The sequence below is a fragment of the Ranitomeya variabilis genome, chromosome 4 (assembly GCF_051348905.1).
Source record: "Ranitomeya variabilis isolate aRanVar5 chromosome 4, aRanVar5.hap1, whole genome shotgun sequence".
NCBI classification, from domain to species: Eukaryota; Metazoa; Chordata; class Amphibia; order Anura; family Dendrobatidae; genus Ranitomeya; species Ranitomeya variabilis.
The window spans coordinates 485,964,641-485,982,332 of NC_135235.1; the positions used below are offsets into that span (position 1 = coordinate 485,964,641).

Here is a 17,692-nt window from a genome sequence, read left to right on the forward strand (position 1 = left end):
CCTCCCACCCAAAACAGGATGACCCGTGTATGAGGATGAACGTCAATTTCAACTTTATGGACAAATAAAAAAAAAAAAATAAGACTTCTAACTCTGACTTTGCTCCTTCTTCAGTCTAATGTTGGGAAACCTATTTCTGCCATCCATACATATTGGGTTAATGTCAGTGTCATCCATTACTGAATGAGTTGGCCGGCCTCCATAGTGTCCTTCATTGAAAAGCATCACGAAAAGGGTCAGATGTTGGATTTCAACATTCTTAATCAAGTGTCTGGCAGTGGCTAATCTTATTCTTTCCAGTGAAATAATATCAGGACATCAGGGAGATTGTGTGGCAGCCATCATAGATGATAAAGGTATATGGCTATCCTCTCGATGTTTGTGTTGCTGTCCACAATATTATTATGAATTAAAATCACAAAAGGCGCCCCCCAGTGGTCAAAAAATGTATTTTTTTCTAAACATTCATCTTGGAGCCAAGAATCTATTTATAGACAGGACATCAGAGAAAGCATACATAGCACATGACAATACATACATGAAAATTTTTGAAAATAAATGCATAAGATCATGCAAAAACAAGATTTTTGGTTGCTTACCGTAAAATCTGTTTCTCTATCGCCTCATTGGGGGACACAGGAACCATGGGTGTATGCTGCTGCCACTAGGAGGCTGACACTATGCAAAGAAAAAAGGAAAATAGCTCCTCCCCTGCAGTGTACACCCCAGCGACAGGAAGTAGGATATTCAGTTAGTGAGAACGCAGTAGGAGAAGCAACGTGTAAAAGAGAAAGAATAATAATATAATATTTATATAGCGCCAACAAATTCCGCAGCACTTTACAGTTCAACAGTTTTAAACACTCAAAGAGTGTTCAAAGAACTCAAACGTTAACAGTATAACATAATAAACAGAGCTGTTCAACGTGGGAGGGTGCTGTGTCCCCCAATGAAGGCTCCGAGAAACAGATTTTACGGTAAGCAACCGAAAATCTTGTTTTCTCTATCGCCTCATTGGGGGACACAGGAACCATTGGACGTCCCAAAGCAGTCCCTGGGGAGGAAACAGCAGTCAACTCCAATCTAGGTCAGAGGAACTCACCACCGTCGCCTGCAAGGTCTTCCTACCTAAGCCAGCATACGCCGAAGCTAGGCATGGAAGTTTAGCGAACATGAGGAGGACCGATCATCGGTCTGTAGAGGCGCAAGGCAGAGGCCCTATATGTGCACCGCCGGGAGGCGCCCACTGCCCGGGTAGAGTGCGCCTTAAACCTGGAAGGAGGAGCTCTGCTCTGACCTGGTAAATCCAAACATTGCTGACCGGATTTTGCGGGCATACGTTGATTTGGAGGCCGGAGGGCCTCTCTACGCCGAGCCCGTATACTGAAAAGGGGGAGGGCGGCCTTAGCTGGATAGATGCACCTCGCCCTGACCCGGTAGCATGATGAGTGAACGCTACGAAGGAGGAGTTCGAGCAGGACGAAGGAAGGGATCAAGAATAATGGACAGAGCCATGGAGAACCTCAGCAAGGTAAGGGCAGAGCACTGAACCTGTGATCCACAGAATGTACAAAACTGCTGCCACAGACTCTGGAAGTGGTTGAGAGCCTGAAAGGAAGGTATAAAATGAAAATGGACCCGCCCCTCGCAAAAATGCAGGAGTGTTCGATGTCTGAAGAAAGGGAGGACCTGGATAAAGGCTTTCATAAAATAAAGGAAAGCACACGCGGTCCCAAGAGAACGAGGTTTAGTCTGAGGAAGAAGAGAACTTGTCCTTCCGATGACCTCCTTAATAATTGGTTCAAGTTGGAGACAAACTGATGGAAACCCTCGGAAGGCAAGCTGTGAGGGACTTCCTAGAGGGTAAGACCTGTCACGCCTTAAGCAAATCGTCCTTTGGAAGGGCACCATATTGCTGGATGTCCAAGCAGCACCTGCAGCGGCATCCGCGGGGGCGGATACCATGTACGTCCTTGCAAGAGTAAATTAGTCCGCAAGGACAGCGATTTCCTCCGATCGGACTCCATGAAGGGTGCCCTGATGGAACAGCTTAGCCCATGCGTCTATAAACTTTGCTGTCTAGGTGGAGACAAACACAGGGCACAATATAGCGGCGGATACTTCAATGGTCGACTTTGCATGGACTATTAGTCCGTCGTTGGTATCCTTGAGGGATGCTCTCTGTGGGAGAGGAGGACTGTATCGGTGGAAAAACTGGAAACCGGAGGGTCCAGAGAGGTCCAGTTCGCAGTAAGTTCAGGAGAAAGGGAATATAGGTATAAACCGAGACGCTTCCCTCTTTGGAACGGCTGGACTAAGGATTCTAAGAGAAAACCCAGAAAAGACCATTAAATTGAAATGACAAGAAAAGACTTGAGAGTAGGGTACTGGGAACCTGCTAGAGAGCATGACAATATGGGCATTGATAGGCACAATCCGACATGAGCAGTCAAGGGAGGAGAGACCATGGAAAACCTGGAGTATGTCAATTCCATGGGAAGTTGGCCCTAGGAAGGAGTACATAGGCCCCAGTAAAAAACCTGACTGCCAAAAGGAAGATCCTTATCTATGACGACATGAGTGACCCTATCCGTCCCGGACCCTCTGGAACGGGGAGAGGATTGTAGTGTGTGGATCTACTTACCTAAGTATAAGACACCACACAAACGAGGATAACAGTGAAAGGGATACGAATCCTGCGGAAGGAAGGAACGTATTATCACAAAAACCCATCATTGGATCCAGGCGTGGAGCAGCCTTGTACACTGGACGATGCTTGCACAGAGTAAGATCCAATTCCTATCCGAGGTGGGAGAACCTGTTCCTGCCACAGTCGGAAATAAAATCCCGGAGCTGCTCGAGGTTGAATCCAGTGTCTGTAAGGCTGGGTTCACATTACGTCTGTGGCGTCCGTTATACGGACTACGTTACACAGCGGCATAATGTGGAGTAACGTAGTCTGTTTAACGCCGCCATTGACTCCAATGTCGGACGCATCACTAGCGCACGCCCACAATGGGCGTGCGCTAGGGATGTGCCGTCATTGAGTGACGGACCCTGGGACGCGGGCTGCAGCGTTTCCGGGTCCGTCACTGATAGCGCAGATAGAGCAAGCAGATGCTCTATCTGCGCTAGCGTGCTGCCATACCAGCACTTACGTTTACAGCAGCCCGTTACCATATGTGTTTAACGGGCTGCTGTAAACGTAATGTGAACCCAGCATAAGAAAGAAGAAGTACTGACACATAAATAGGAAGCTTTGTATTGAGGTAGTTCAAAGGCCCCTATAATAGTGCCGTGAACAATCATGAGTCAAGGTATTATATGGGCTCTGACTCCCTTAGAGACAGCCAGAACGTATAATACTGTAAATCATATATGATGGAGTAACGCACTGGATAGTGCAGATAGACCTAGGACAGCACTGTAAACTGACCTACTGTATAGTTAGTGGTATGCCCGAATAACCAAATGGAGAGGAAGGCCCCTGGGGGGGCAACACGCAATTAAGGCCCAGTGCGTGGCTTTAGAAAAACTGCAACCAGTCGGTACCCGACACCGGCGTGTCCGACCTACCTGAAAGTGGACTGGCCACTTATGTTGCCACTGAGGTCCACCCTGTGGCACTGAGATCCGCCTTGTAGTACGTGGTAGATCTTCTGTTTAGCTGTTAATAGACCACAGGGCGTTATTGACCGTGAAACAGACGGTAAAAGTTGCGCCTTTGACACCTGAATGCGGATTGTAACCTCTGCGGCAGCCAACCAGAAGTGATAAATACCGGGCACCTCTCTCCGAGTGGTGACTAGAGGGGAGCCTAGGCAGATGCTGCAAAAGACCCTTAAGAGAGTGATAGAGGATGTTTCAGACTTACATGACTCTGGAGCAAAAGAGCAGGACCAATGCAGCAATCGATCTCGAGCACGTCTAAACCACTGGAAAGACGGCAGGTATTGACTAAATGTGTCTGGAAGATGACATCTAAAACCTGGATAGCGGACAGTACTGCTGCAATCGACGGGAGGAATAGTAGAGTACGTCTGACCTACCTGAATACCGTGCAGAACGCCAGTACCACTGCGGTGGTCAATCCAAGACACGTCTGATCCGCTGAAGATACGACAGTTTCAAATAACGTACTGTACCTGGAAGGTGGTGCGTATGAAACCTGGATGGCAGATAGAGTATTGCTGCGATCGGCTCCCGGTATCCTGCGACTATGGCAGACAGAGTTCTGCTGCGATCGGCTCTCGGTATCCTGTGACTAAATCAGCATGGAGAGAACCCAGGAGAAGGGTATAGGAGAGAGTTGATTCTGTGTTGCGGTCTAGGTCATGATACCTGACGGCATTAGGCAGAATAACAGCTTCCGTGTAGTAAGCCGCACCACGGAGTCTGTCTTGAAGTATGTCCTGCCATGCTCATTCTCCTGAAGGTAGAACAGTAGGCTTGTCAACAGGGAGACAAAACTCTACTCTCTGTTGTGCACCTGAGGTCAAACCTTTGCGCCTGCGATATGTGGTCAGATCCGTTATCCACTGAGCCACAGCAGACATTGCTGGGAAATACGGACTCTTAACCAGCTGGAAGTCAGGTCTGAACACTGCAGTCGTGAAGTGAGTAGGAGCAGCTCCCCTCTCTGCTTAGAGTAGTGTAATGGTTGCATCCGGAGGGGGCTGCAGGGAGATGGAGGGCGGGTGCCTGTGCGCAGGAGAAATGGAAACGTTTGATATGTCAGGGCTCTAGCACCGCTGTGTGTAGAGAAATAGCTGAGCCTCGCACCGCTGAAAATCAAGGCACAGGTCCGCAATAGCAGAAATCACAACAGCAGAGTGACAAAACGTAGAACTCCGAGGAGAAATGTGCAACTGAAACCCTCTACGAAGTGAACGTCATATGGCAGGTTTTAAAATGGTCCATCTCCCTGTGGAGGGTGAGGGGCGGACCGTGGCACGGATGACGGCAGCGTGGGGCATACTGCCATACCCCGCTGGTAACTGCACGGCTCTAGGGCACTTATTACATCGGTGATTGCACGACTCTAATACTACTATGCCAGTGACTGTACGGCTCCAGAGTGCTACTACGCCAGAGATTGCGCGGCTCCAGAGTACTATTCCGTATTACGCCGGCGACTGCACGGGTCTAGAGCACTACTACGTATTACACCAGTGACCGGCTTGCATGAAAGGAGGACGAGAACACTCTCCTATAGGATTAGGCATGGTAAGCATACCTACTAAGGAATGCCAGAAGGTTAGGGGAACAGGAGAGATGCAGAAAGGAGTGCCAAACTGCTAAGCAGCGCTACTCACAGCAGGTGTAGTGTCCTGTAGTCTGCTCTAAGGTTGTAGCTGCGACAGGCATCAGGACACAGGTCCAGGGCACCAGCATGAAGATGGAAGCGGGGAACCCGGCCGGTGCAGACGCACGCTGGTGGGAAAGGACCAGCACTCAGATCGGAAGGGTGGGCGGAGCTAGCCGCTCTGTACAGGAATGGGTACAGTCTAAACCACCTGTAGGGGAGCACCAAGATGGCGACGGTGGGTGGCTATGACAGTCGGGCGGGAGAAAAGCCCGCCCGAGAGAAGAGGAAGTGGGAGGAGTCGGCACCGGAAGAGTAGGTCCGAGCTGAAGCCGGCGCCTAAATTAGAGGCCGCGGCACCGGGAGAAGAAGTGGCGCGGCTGCCGCGCCGGATAAAGGGGACAGTGCGGCCGCCAGAAATGAAGGGAACAGCACAGCTGCCTGCAAAAGCAACCGCGCCGAGGCATAAGGCAGTGCGGCCGCAGCCGGGGAGGATGCAAAGGCTGCCGCGCCGGAAGGAAGATTGTGCGGCCGCCGGTGGGGAGCAGCGCAAGAAGGGGCACAGCCGCCTGCAAAGGCCGCCGCGCGGATGAGGGAGTCTGTGCCTGGAAATGCTGTCTGCAGCTAAGATCCCTGCTGCCAAGTAACAGTGATTGCATCCTATATTAACGCCTATAGAGCGACTTCCTGCCTACTCTGGGACGGGTGGGGAAATACTCACCTCACACATCCCACGCCGTCCGTTACTAACCTTAATCCAAGGAAGGTATGAGACGTCCAGGGAGCTGGTGATGGACGTCCTCGTCTCCTCCAACCGACAGGCTCTGGTGGGCGAGTGGGTGGGGGACGGAGCTAGGACCGGACTTCTAAGCACGCTTGTGTGCTAGGATCATGGTCCTGCTGAGGGATCTATGAGGATATGGGGTGGCAGTACACGCCGTACTCATAGTCCGTATTGTGGGACTACAGGTGTGACTGTTCACCCTGTATCCCTCCGGAAAAACCTGAAAGAAAACAATGCACATTGAGGTAGATAAGGGTCTAATGAAAGACCCGTGTCGACCTCCTACTGACACGAAGCTAAACTGAATATCCTACTTCCTGTCGGTGGGCTGTACACTGCGGAGGAGCTAGCTTTTTTTGGGCATAGTGTCAGCCTCCTAGTGGCAGCAGCATACGCCCATGGTTCCTGTGTCCCCCAATGAGGCGATAGAGAAATCCAAGTTTCCCACCAATGCCGTGTGATCTTATGTGTATCAGGCAACTATAATAATAAATGTATGATAAGGGGGACATGGCACTTAATGGGGGGCTATACGAGATCAGAAAAACATGGCTTTCTTCCACAAACAGCACCACATGCAGCAGCCCAGAGGCTGCAATAAATGAATACCCCACACAACCCATGCACAGGAGGTCGTAGAAGCAAGCAGCCATGTTTTTACAATGCTGTGCAGCCCTTTAAACCCTTCTCTTGATATAAAACAGCAACCTCAATTTTTAAAAAATTAAAGAGAAATAAAAGTTCCGAAATGCAAGTCATGCGATTTATCATCTATGTACGGAATGGCTAAGGATAAAAAGTGTGTTCTTACCATAGTCCCGCAGCAGTGCGTGGGCTGGCCTGTCACTGTCCGGGGTAGTGGGCTCAGTGCTGCCTCCGCTGGCTGAGCTGATGCCGCTGTTTGTTCGGCTATGACTTTTCATCACATTATTCTCAATCTGCGTCACACAGTAACATACATGTATACATAACTGCACAGAATTAAATGAATACGTCTATATATAATTACACACGGTGCTGTGCGCACAAAAGTGCAGGCGCTTGGATCATGTAACCTATGGGCCATCCAGATTCTCACATGCTCCTAATACGTTCTGGATGTTTCTATTAAACTGTCCCAAATGTGTCTAAAATATAAGAGATCGGGAAGTTTGGTTTTGTGCTCCACAGGGGAGAGGGACAGATGGGAGTTATGATCTGTGTACAGTACTATGGACTATGCGGGTGCTATAGAAGCATAAGGAAATAAATAAGATGCAATCTAGTTTTGTTCATACATTATTAATAGCGTGATCATAAAATCACACCTAGCCTGTAAAGCAAAGTATCTACAAAGTGCCATGTATGGCCAAAGCAACCTTACCGTCTCCACCTGGTTTCCTGTCGCTTCCAGAAAAGCAGAGTCTTGGACAATGTTCAGCATCGCACCTAAAGTACAAATTCCACCTTTATACAAAGCACATTAGATTTCCTTCACATTTACCTTTCCGTGCACGGTATGGGAAAAAATTCATACAACGCAAACACTACATACTGGTGTAAAACATAAGAACAATGGGGTGGGCATCTGATCACGGTAACATGGCCAATTGATGGGGAGGATTTACTTATTTCTGAATACACTGAAAGATATGGGACTGAGGTTAAACACCACACCAACTCTGTGTGACATATGTGCTCAAGAAGTGATGCAAAAATCACTGGAAAACGCAGCGCTTTGCTACAAGTGTCCCAAATGCTTCTGCCTTGATTCCTGAACATCAAGGTGAGAGCATGTCGCTTTTACAGCAGTTCTGGGACCTGGCAAAATTGCATTGTCAAAGCATCACTTGCTGGTGACCTGATGAAAGGGTTTTGTACTGTCCAAGTTGAAGCGCAGAAGTCAAGGAAAAAGCAGCGACATGGGGGTAAGTAGAGCTTAGGGAGGCGCAACATGTACGTTTTAAATAGAATGATTTGTGGGAAACAACTGGAAAAGGAGAGATAGAAAGACCCTCTAAATAAAATCTGTGTCTTGCCCCAACAAACATTTCCAGGAATATCTACCTAGGATCATCTGAGTGTTGTTGGGATCAGTCTCGGTCTGTAAGGCCCCAATCAGGATATTAACAAGCCTCAGTTTCAGTGACAGGAAGGTAACGGGTTTGTCAATGCCAGCGTCATCATTGCTGAACTTTCCTTCCAACAAGACCTGCAGAAGGAAGACAAATCGTTAGGCGGAGGAGACGCCAGAATAAAGCAGGAAAGAAGCCAGCACTAAAGTCTACATTGCTGCATGTACATTACCTCCGACTTCACAATCCCAAAGTGGTGCGGCAATGGCAGCAGTGACAGCAGGATGTGGATGCTGGACCGTCTGAGCTCGGTGGGATTTACATAGCTCTTGAACTTTGACAGCTCCCTAGAGTAAAAAGCAAATAGTCACAAAGCAACAAAGCATGCAACAGAGAAATGCCCGAATTGGCCACTAGGGGGAGTAGTATTGTCTGCACTACCTTCATAAGATACACAGTCCTGTGGGGTCTGCTGGACAATCATCTGCTGATAATGAACTTATCAATAGAGCGGTGGCTGCCCCGGCCCTGTGCGTTTTAATTAGGGGAGCAGTTAAAACTTGGTGGGACCTTCCACACTCAGTTCATCACTTGTAATTGAACACTTCATTAAGGAAAAACTCATTAAAGTTGATGCCCTGGATTTAGAGAAAAGGGGCCAACAGGAGAAACTACAATAAAATAAGCATTAAATACCTGTTTAAATCGCCTCCGCTTCAGTGCTGCTACGCTGCCCAGTGCTTTACTTGGCTGAACCAACGCCAACTTGCTGATTCACCGCTGCAGCCAGTCACTGGCCTCAACAGTGTAACTACTACAGGGTTCGCCTGGGTAAAGGGGACCACATTGTCGCATACAAGTAAATATAGGCTGGCAGGGAGCACAGAGCTGCAGGCCTGGAGCGAGGTGGCTTAAACAGTTAAGTAATCTTAAATTCCTCTTAAGGGTCCTTTTTCTCAATCATGGTCCATTTCTTTAATGGTCAAAAAGAAATGACGCCATATGCAGAGGTTGCTGGCAGTTTGTCCTTGGAGATGTATTCACGTTACTTTTGCCCTAAGCAATTTGGAGACTGAAAACGTTTTCGGTGAGTACGGCAGCCATTACAAGTAGATAACAGACAAGTTGCCCACTGACATACATAATGTGGGGGACATTATCAGCCCCTTCTTGCCTTCAGCTGAGGAACACAAACCTGTCTGGTAAAATTATTTCCAGGGCCGATATGAAATATGGAACCACCACATTTATCCCTTTTAGGTCGCAGCAGAACAGGGGAGGAGAGTTCAGGATTATGCTGGCCAGAACGGGGTGGCAGATAAAATCTCCGATCTGTAAACCTTGGACGAGCACCATGTAAAACCTAAGAGAAAAGAAAAAAAATCAAGGAGATGAAAACTTGGTGCCGGGAACCAAAGTCTTTCCATTCTCTAGCGGTCATCGCAAATCGCGCCTGTAATGTCTTCGTCTGTACGGGGTTTAAACAACGGAAATGCCAGAAGCTCTATTGAATCCCAATACCTTTCCTTCAAGCATTGTCATTCCTTACTTATTCCTCCTGGAAATTAATGTGGCAGCAGGGTGTCACCACTAGCCTTGCCAAGTGGGCAAGTACCACCACACTGACAGCCATTGCTACTGACAAGGGAAACAGCAACACTCAATGTCCAGGAGGTATAACAGCGGAATGGAATAACACTAAATATACGATACTGCAGAATGTGTTTATTGGGTATTTTATAGAACATACATGTCAAGAGTTCACCCTTTAAGAAAAAAAAAATCATCTATGGGACTGTCTGGCCTATACTGTATGTCTAGTACAAGGTAACCAAACAATCACCAAAATCTGGGGCTGAGGTTTCTATGGGTGTTCCCACTAGCACAACTTATCGCTTATGCACAGAATAGGTGTTACCCAGAACAAGGGCTGTGGAGTTGGAGTCGTGGAGTCAGAGCCCATTTTGGTGGAGTCGGAGTAATGGAAATTGAGGAGTCGGAGGTTTGGCTTACCGACTCCACAGCCCTGCCCAGAACTTCCACTGAGCGCGAGAACAGGGGTCTCGTGTCCTCCATTTGGATGGAACAGGGGACAAGCCAGTGTTTGGCAATGATGGAGGTACAGCGCTGTTCTTGACTATCCTCATCAGTCCCATGGTCATTGATTGGCAGGGCTCCTCACTTGTGCAAGATAGTTGGTATGTTTTTTATTCTGGGAATGTCCAATTAAAAGCCCAAAACTTGACAGATTATTCCACCCAAGATTCAGCCAGCCACCTTCCACTATTACTTAGGGGAGAGGGGTGACAGTCCGTGGTACACACATTACCTGGAAAGATAGGCCGATAAGATCTCCTCCCCAGTCTTCTTGCTGCAGAAGATCCTACATAAGGTGCCGCACGCTTCCGCCCGTCCAGCCTCATAATTTTCAGGGAATTCATTTGCATCAAACACTGTGCTCGACGACATAGTGTCTGTGGACAACTGGGAACCTTTGCGGCGTAACTCCACAGTGGCCTGGGTAGCTATTGCTGTAGGGAACGAGGAGAGAGGGTTTGAGGAACCGTTACCATATACAATTCACGCTCAGGCTCATGGGAAATAAGGACACAAAGATTTAACAGACCGACACAAAGCCGATAGGAAAGCGCTATGCTCCTGACTAGTATAAGCCAACAGACCAACCATATATAGCCACATACATATCGCATCTGCCCAAACAGCCAGACAGGGATCTAAGAATACAGCATGTAACCCAGGTGGCACATTGTCTACATAGACAAACATTCCTGGCCAGAGTGAGGAGGACCCCAGCTCCACAACACCCACAGGACCTGGGGCTGCAAACCTCCGATGTAGGATGCAATCTGACCAAGTCTCTCCACAAGGAGAATTAGACAGTTCAAAAGTGGCTCATTTCTGGCCTTGCCCCGTACAATGCAAGACACGATCAGAGCCACCACCTCTACGACCTGCTAATAATCGGTGGCCCTCCTAAAATCACGTTGCCCATTTAGTAAAGGGGTTTTCAGAAACTTAAGGGCAAATCTGACTTCATGATACAAGTCACAAGAAATCCCCCAGATACAAGCTGTTTTTATGTTGATTGCGGGACCCCAATTTGATGACAAACTACACTAGCCTCTAGTGGGTCCTATGGCCATAAACTACATAATCCAGACTTTAAGGGGTTCAATGCTGAAAGAAGTCTTACACATGCAATGGAGGCAACGCATGGAGCAGCCACTGATGTCCATGGCATCAGTAATGAAGCAGAGGCACAATTTCAGCACAAGCCCAAAAATCCTGGGACCGACATCGGGTCCTATGACAAGATCCGGCAAGCAATACAGTGTCGGCAAAGTGGGTAAATTGCAAAGTGGCATATCTAGGCCCTTTAAAGGGAATCTGTCAGCAGGTAGGCTTTGGCTATATAATCGGAGGACATCATGATGTAAATAAAGCACTGAATGCAGGGGTGTCTCACTTATCAGGCTGTATGACATTTACCTACAATGAAGGTTTTAAACACCAGGACTAGGTCTACCTGTTCACCTTTTGTGATGAGCAGCTCACTGTCAATAGACAATGTACATAGAGAGCCTATTGTGGGAGGGGTTAGCTTTCTCAGATCTGCTATATCCTATATCTAAAAGCTCTCATGGTATCACAACTCTAAGAATGATTGTCTGGAGAAGAAGAGGAGAGTTTTGCAATGAGCTCTGTGTCATGCCAACAGTAAAGCAACCCGAGAGCATTCATGTATAGGGTTGCTTTTCATCCAACGGCGTGGGCTCACTCACAATTTTGCCTAAGAACAGAATAAAGCAAGAATATAATGATCGTCCAACTTCTCTCACCAAACCAGGAGCAGTTTGTTGATGAACAAATCTTATCCAGATTGATGGAGACCATGTCACAAGGCAAAAGGGATATCTAAGTGGCTCAGTGATAAAAAAAAATTGAAATTTTGGGTCCATTGCTGGGAGACTCCCAAGGTCTCAATCCCATTGAGAATCTCTGGTCAAGCCTCAAAAACCGGGTGAAGAAACACATCTAAACTGTGAGAAATCCCAAGCAATAGTAAGACAAGAATGGACTGCCAGCAGTCAGGATTTGGCCCAAAAGCCGATATGCAGCAGCCAGGGCAGATTGCAGAAGTCTTGAAAAGAAAGTCGTTGCATTTCATTTTTTTTGCCAATAAAAAGTGTAAAAATGTATGAAAAGCTTAGAATGACTGTAGAAGCATTTGACTAAAAGATCTAAAGACTGAAGCAGCTCAGTTTGTGAAAAAGTTGCATCAGTCTCAAAACTTTTGGCTATGACTATACACAAACATGGCACACTCGTCATAGTCATCTTCATAGTGTCAATTTTGCCAAGATTAAACCCATTTTATGCAAAATTCAAAGAAACCGTATGGAAATCCTCCTATACAACTTTCAATAAATGACTATAAATGTCAGAAAAAGGTCTCCAAATTTGTAGTGACGCCTTGAAGGTCAATATATAATTCAGGGTTATGCATAATACCACTCAAAAGGGCATTAAATCTGGTGGAATTAATATTGAAATACGGATTAAAAACGGGTTAATGAGGATACATTAATATAATGAAGTATGTGAACCATAAAGCTGAGACTTGGGCTTATTAAGATAGCCTCTAATGTCAATAGAATTTTACTAGGATATGCCAAGATTAAGACTGATGGAAGTCCGGTGGTCTTGTTGGGTGGCAGAATCCGCCCTACTTCCACTTTTTATTTATAACAGATTCTCCTCCAGATGATTTCCAAATAGAAAACAACCCCTACACAGATGTAATACCATCTATTTCCAATCTTTGTGAGAGAACGTCCACACAGGAAGCATCTTATTAAGGATATGAGTCCAAAACGCGTTGGCCGTGAATTTGAATATATATTTTTTAGTAGTGGTGGTTTTATTTCTCCGTCTGAAAATTACTATATTATATATAATAACATTTTGGATTTTTATGGAAGACCGTGATGGTTAATATTGTGGTCCGCCTTAAATGATTCAGTTATCATGATGCCCCTGATAGCTGGAGATTTGGCTTTTGAGATGCCAGAAGGATTACCGACAATTGTGAATACATTGAGGGTGTCTTAAGAAAAGTTACTCTCACTACAATATCTGATTGCCAAATGGCCTACTGACTAGGATTGTCCTAAACAGGACATTTTTGAAACAGTAAGATATTTTAACTCGTTAAATCAAAAAAGTTATCCTAGAAAATCATGCGGATTGCTGGTGGTCAATCACCGACGGGGCTCTGCAGAGACCTGTCTGAAAGGAGCAGAGGTGCTGATGTTAGTCCTCTGCTACATATGGGACTGTCGGAAGCAGCAGGGCGGCGTACTCCGCTTTCTCCGAAGGTCCCACAGACAATGAATGGAGTGGAAGTGGAACATGGGCACCTCTGGCAATCAAAAAGTCATCCCCTGTCCTTGTGATTTTGGGAAAGAAGCCTTTAGCAAAAGGCAGTAATGGAAGAGCTTACTTTATGGGAGCAGAAAAAATAGAATCACTATTAAGAGAACTTCATATACAAAGCTGAAATTAGGCAGAGCTTTTTCTGAACATCCCCCTATAACTATAGCAGGTCATGCAGGTTATAACTTATCAGAGGACATGCTTTCTGGGACCATGGAGAAATCTTTATGCATTTTTTCCCATGAGCCTCTGCAGTTTTAGATGCAAGTTACGCCAACAAACTACGCTGAAAATATCTAATGAAAAAGAGAAAAAAAAAATCTACATGCACAAGTATCAAAAAACAGTACATTCAGAAAGAATAAACCAAAGGAATGCAAAACGAAAACCTCGGTTAGTGCAAAATCCTCGACTTAATGGAGATGAGCGAAATGGGGAAGATTGAAAACCAGGTTCCTCTGTACTAACAATCGTTCCCATTCAGGCTGACAGGACGGAGGGAATGACACATTTCTCCCCACAGCGCAACATAGGAGATGAGGAAAACCAAAAGGAAGGGGACAAAAGGAGAAATGAAAAGCAACGAGACCACAAGAGTGTTAGGAAGAGACGGGGGGAATGCGAGCCGTTATGGAGAAACTCAAGAGAAGGCAGATGATTGCAATTGAGGAGAAGCTACGGATTCCTACTTACAAGATTTATAAGAAAGGAGAATTTGGATAAAAGATGCTGCAAGATAACAGAAATAAAATGGAAACAAATCAAAGGACAGAAGTAGTTACAAGAAAGTACTTTAAAATATGGCTAAAAGTTCAATTGAAAAAAAAAATGTTTTTTGTCTAAAAAAGAAAAAAAAAAAAAAAAAAAAAGGGGAAATTGGAAAATCAGATGAGGGGATTGTGTAACAGTGAGGTGTGAGTCTGGAAAACATTGTGTACAACAATGGGGAAATCATTACAGAACGGATGATGGTGTGTCACTTATAGGGTAGAACTGATCCAATGAAATGAATCTCACCCGGCCCAGCCATATCCACACACTAAGGCCCTGCGGGTTATCTGCCCACCCTACAGGCTTACACCTCGGGAGTGGCAGTTCTAGCGTATGTGCTTTGTAGAAATACACAAGTATGCCTAGATTATGGATTACGACAGAGTTGTGATGGGAGGTAGTCTGAATGCTGAGCAGCTCGGAGAAGTGCGGCTGGCATGAAGATGGGCCCAGAGAAAGCCTACCAGGTGGTCTGCTGCTAACCGCATTAACAAGACATCAGCACTCGGACCCCCTCCAATCAAAACTTGTGAAAATCAAGAAGTGTAGGTACCTATTTAAAGTTGCTACGATCTCAGCACAGGCATATCATACCATTCTGGCAGCCTGCAGCCACCAATAAAGGGCTTATGTTATGCCATTTTATTATACAGTGAAAGGGAATCCTTCAGGTTTTCGCTATGCAATCTCACAGTAGCATGATGTAGAGACAGAGACCCTGATTCCAACAATGTACCGCTTAGTTTACTGGGTACAGCGGTTGTGATAAGAGTCACAATTTTCTCTACTACAGATCTAGCAGAGCTCAGGTGTTGAGTCCTGTATAACCTCACCTACGCCACTGATGGGACGTTTTCTGGGTACAATGTATTGTGATTAGTGATGAGCAAACGTGCTGGGATAAGGTATTATCCATGTATGCTCGGGTGCTAACAGAGTGACTTCGGCATGCTCGAATAATATGTCCGAGTCTCCGCGCCGGCATGTCTCATGGCTGTTCTACAGCCCCAATGCATACAGGGATTACCCAACAAACAGGCGATTCCTGCATGTGTTGAGGCTGTCGCACAGCAGTGAGACATGAAGCTGTGGGGACAAGAACATATTATTCAAGCATGCCGAAGACACCCAAGCATGATCAGATAATGCCCTATCCGAGTACATTCACTCATAACTAATAGTGATAACAAGCTGGTCAGTGATGGTGGCGTGGTTGGACTAGGAGACACAAGGCCATTTGTCCTGTAGTGATAATTTCCTGCTGATACAAAACTAATTGTACTGAAACAGCATAACACAGCCCAGTAAGTAACATCACTGGAATCAGGGTCTCTGCACCTTCATCAAGCTGCTCTAGCATAAATATACTGACAGATCCCCTTTAAATGAATAAAAGCAGTAAGCTCCCTCCAGTGGCGGCAGCTGGCAGCCAAAAATGTGACATTTTAAGTAGGTGTACAAAGATTAACAATTATGCAGTATGCATTCATTAGGGGATAATTTACTGATTGTTTTGAATGTGAATGCTGGGATCTCCATCAATCCTGAGAATGTGATTCTGCAGAGATCTGAATGAGGTGGGGGTTTACCATGCACACCTCTGCTCCATCCACTGTCTTTGGGATACTGATTAGCTACATCCTTCAGTCCCAAAGACACTAAGAGTAGTAGAGCTGCTCATGCTCCACCTATGCTCCCCATTCAGACGGTGCTGCTCAGAGCCGCTTTTTCAGGATTGGTACAGGTCAGACCCTAATCTACGACATTGTAAGTATAACATTTTTGGCAGGGGATTTAGGGCACTATATCAGATAAAAACCTCTGCCCAGCACAACAAGACATTGAAAAATTAATCAGCCCTGATGGCTGGACTGTTAAACTTTACGGTGGATCTGTCACTTTAAATATGCCATAATTTCACCAAGGCTCCGCCAGTCATAAAGATGACTATGCAGCCATTTTTAATTTTAAAAACAACCCCACAAATGTAATTACAAGTACACCACTTTGTTTCTCTCTTAAAAAGTTGATTGTTGGCTGCCTTTGCTCACGTTAAGGTTGAGCTCTGAGAAGACAGAGGTTGTGCAAGGCCTTGTGAAATAAACCTTCCCTTTAAGTTGTGGTGCATGGATATAGCCGAGAAGAGTTATATAGGATTCATTTCATTTCTGCAAGTAAGATGAATAAATTCACTGATGCATCTTCAGCCCACCCATCCCGCACCTGCCCATCGAGTTTAATCTTGCAGGTAGGAATAATGGTAATCCTCAGGTGAAATAAAGTGGCGAGAGCGGTTGCAGCACTTACCCGTCATACTGCTGTCGCGGTTAACTCCGTTCTGCAGCTTGCAGTGGACAAGGGCCGCATCAAACAGCCATGACCCAAACAGATTCAAGATGCTGTTGACTTTGGGTCTTGTGGGGGCTGGTAATGGACGAGGCTCAGCGTTCGTCTGGTTTGGACTGGACAGCGGGGAGGTGGAAGACGCTTGCTGCTGAACTTTTGTGCTGTGTGTTGTGCTCACCTGAAGCAGAAACAATGCAAAGTAAGTAAAATTCTATGAACAAATGTTGTCTCCACAAAGACTGACACCCATTACTTAATTAACATGCAATCCTTATGTCAGCGTCACTAAAAGGGCACCAACTCCGGCTAAATTATTAAATTATTGAAGCGCCACTCCAGCGGTTTTTTTATTTCACTGCCAGAGGGGTATCAATGACCCAACTTCCATCCTCCTAGTATAATACTTACCAGCTACAGTCTTCTTCGGTTATTGGCATCGCTCTGGTCGTTTTCTGCTGTTTGTGACCTGACCGATCGCTCCAGTGTTTGCTGGGTGATCTGGAAGTCACTACGCAATGCAAGTCTATGAAAGCCAGAGCGAGGCCCATAGACTTACACTGAGAGCTTGTGACCGTTACCAGTGACTTCTGGCCAGTCAGAAGTTGCGGTCACAGAAGAGGGATTTTTGGTACTCACCGTAAAATCTTTCTTGGAGCCTTCTTTGGGGACACAGGTAACCATGGGTGTATGCTGCTGTCGCTAGGAGGCGGACACTATGCACAAATAGGAAAATAATCTTCCTCTGCAGAATACACCAACCCACTGGCACAAAGCTCGTCAGTTAGTAGTAAAGCAGTAGGAGAAGCAATGATAACAGAAAAAACTATGTACAAACCTTACAGAACGGCATGTAGGCCCAACCAAAGCACAAAACTGTCTGCCAATGAAGACTCCAAGAAAGATTTTACAGAGAGTAACAAAAATCCCACTTCTTTAATCGCTTCTTTGGAGGACACAGGCACCATGAGACATCCC

At 46.2% G+C, this 17,692-nt stretch overlaps 1 protein-coding gene across 6 annotated transcripts in view; it reads right to left on the reverse strand.

Annotated features, from left to right (window-relative positions):
* RALGAPB (Ral GTPase activating protein non-catalytic subunit beta) overlaps positions 1 to 17,692 on the reverse strand; it is a 113,745-nt gene that overhangs the window by 33,440 nt on the left and 62,613 nt on the right. For 3 of the 6 annotated variants that reach the window (XM_077251930.1, XM_077251927.1, XM_077251926.1), the window contains 8 exons: positions 16,679 to 16,895; positions 14,294 to 14,329; positions 10,473 to 10,674; positions 9,339 to 9,506; positions 8,376 to 8,490; positions 8,136 to 8,280; positions 7,453 to 7,517; positions 6,901 to 7,027 (listed from right to left, as the gene is read on the reverse strand). In XM_077251930.1, the coding sequence (XP_077108045.1) occupies positions 6,901 to 7,027; positions 7,453 to 7,517; positions 8,136 to 8,280; positions 8,376 to 8,490; positions 9,339 to 9,506; positions 10,473 to 10,674; positions 14,294 to 14,329; positions 16,679 to 16,895 (1,075 nt within the window). The remainder of the gene's footprint in view (positions 1 to 6,900; positions 7,028 to 7,452; positions 7,518 to 8,135; positions 8,281 to 8,375; positions 8,491 to 9,338; positions 9,507 to 10,472; positions 10,675 to 14,293; positions 14,330 to 16,678; positions 16,896 to 17,692) is intronic. The other 3 variants (XM_077251932.1, XM_077251931.1, XM_077251928.1) reach the window with 1 other exon arrangement.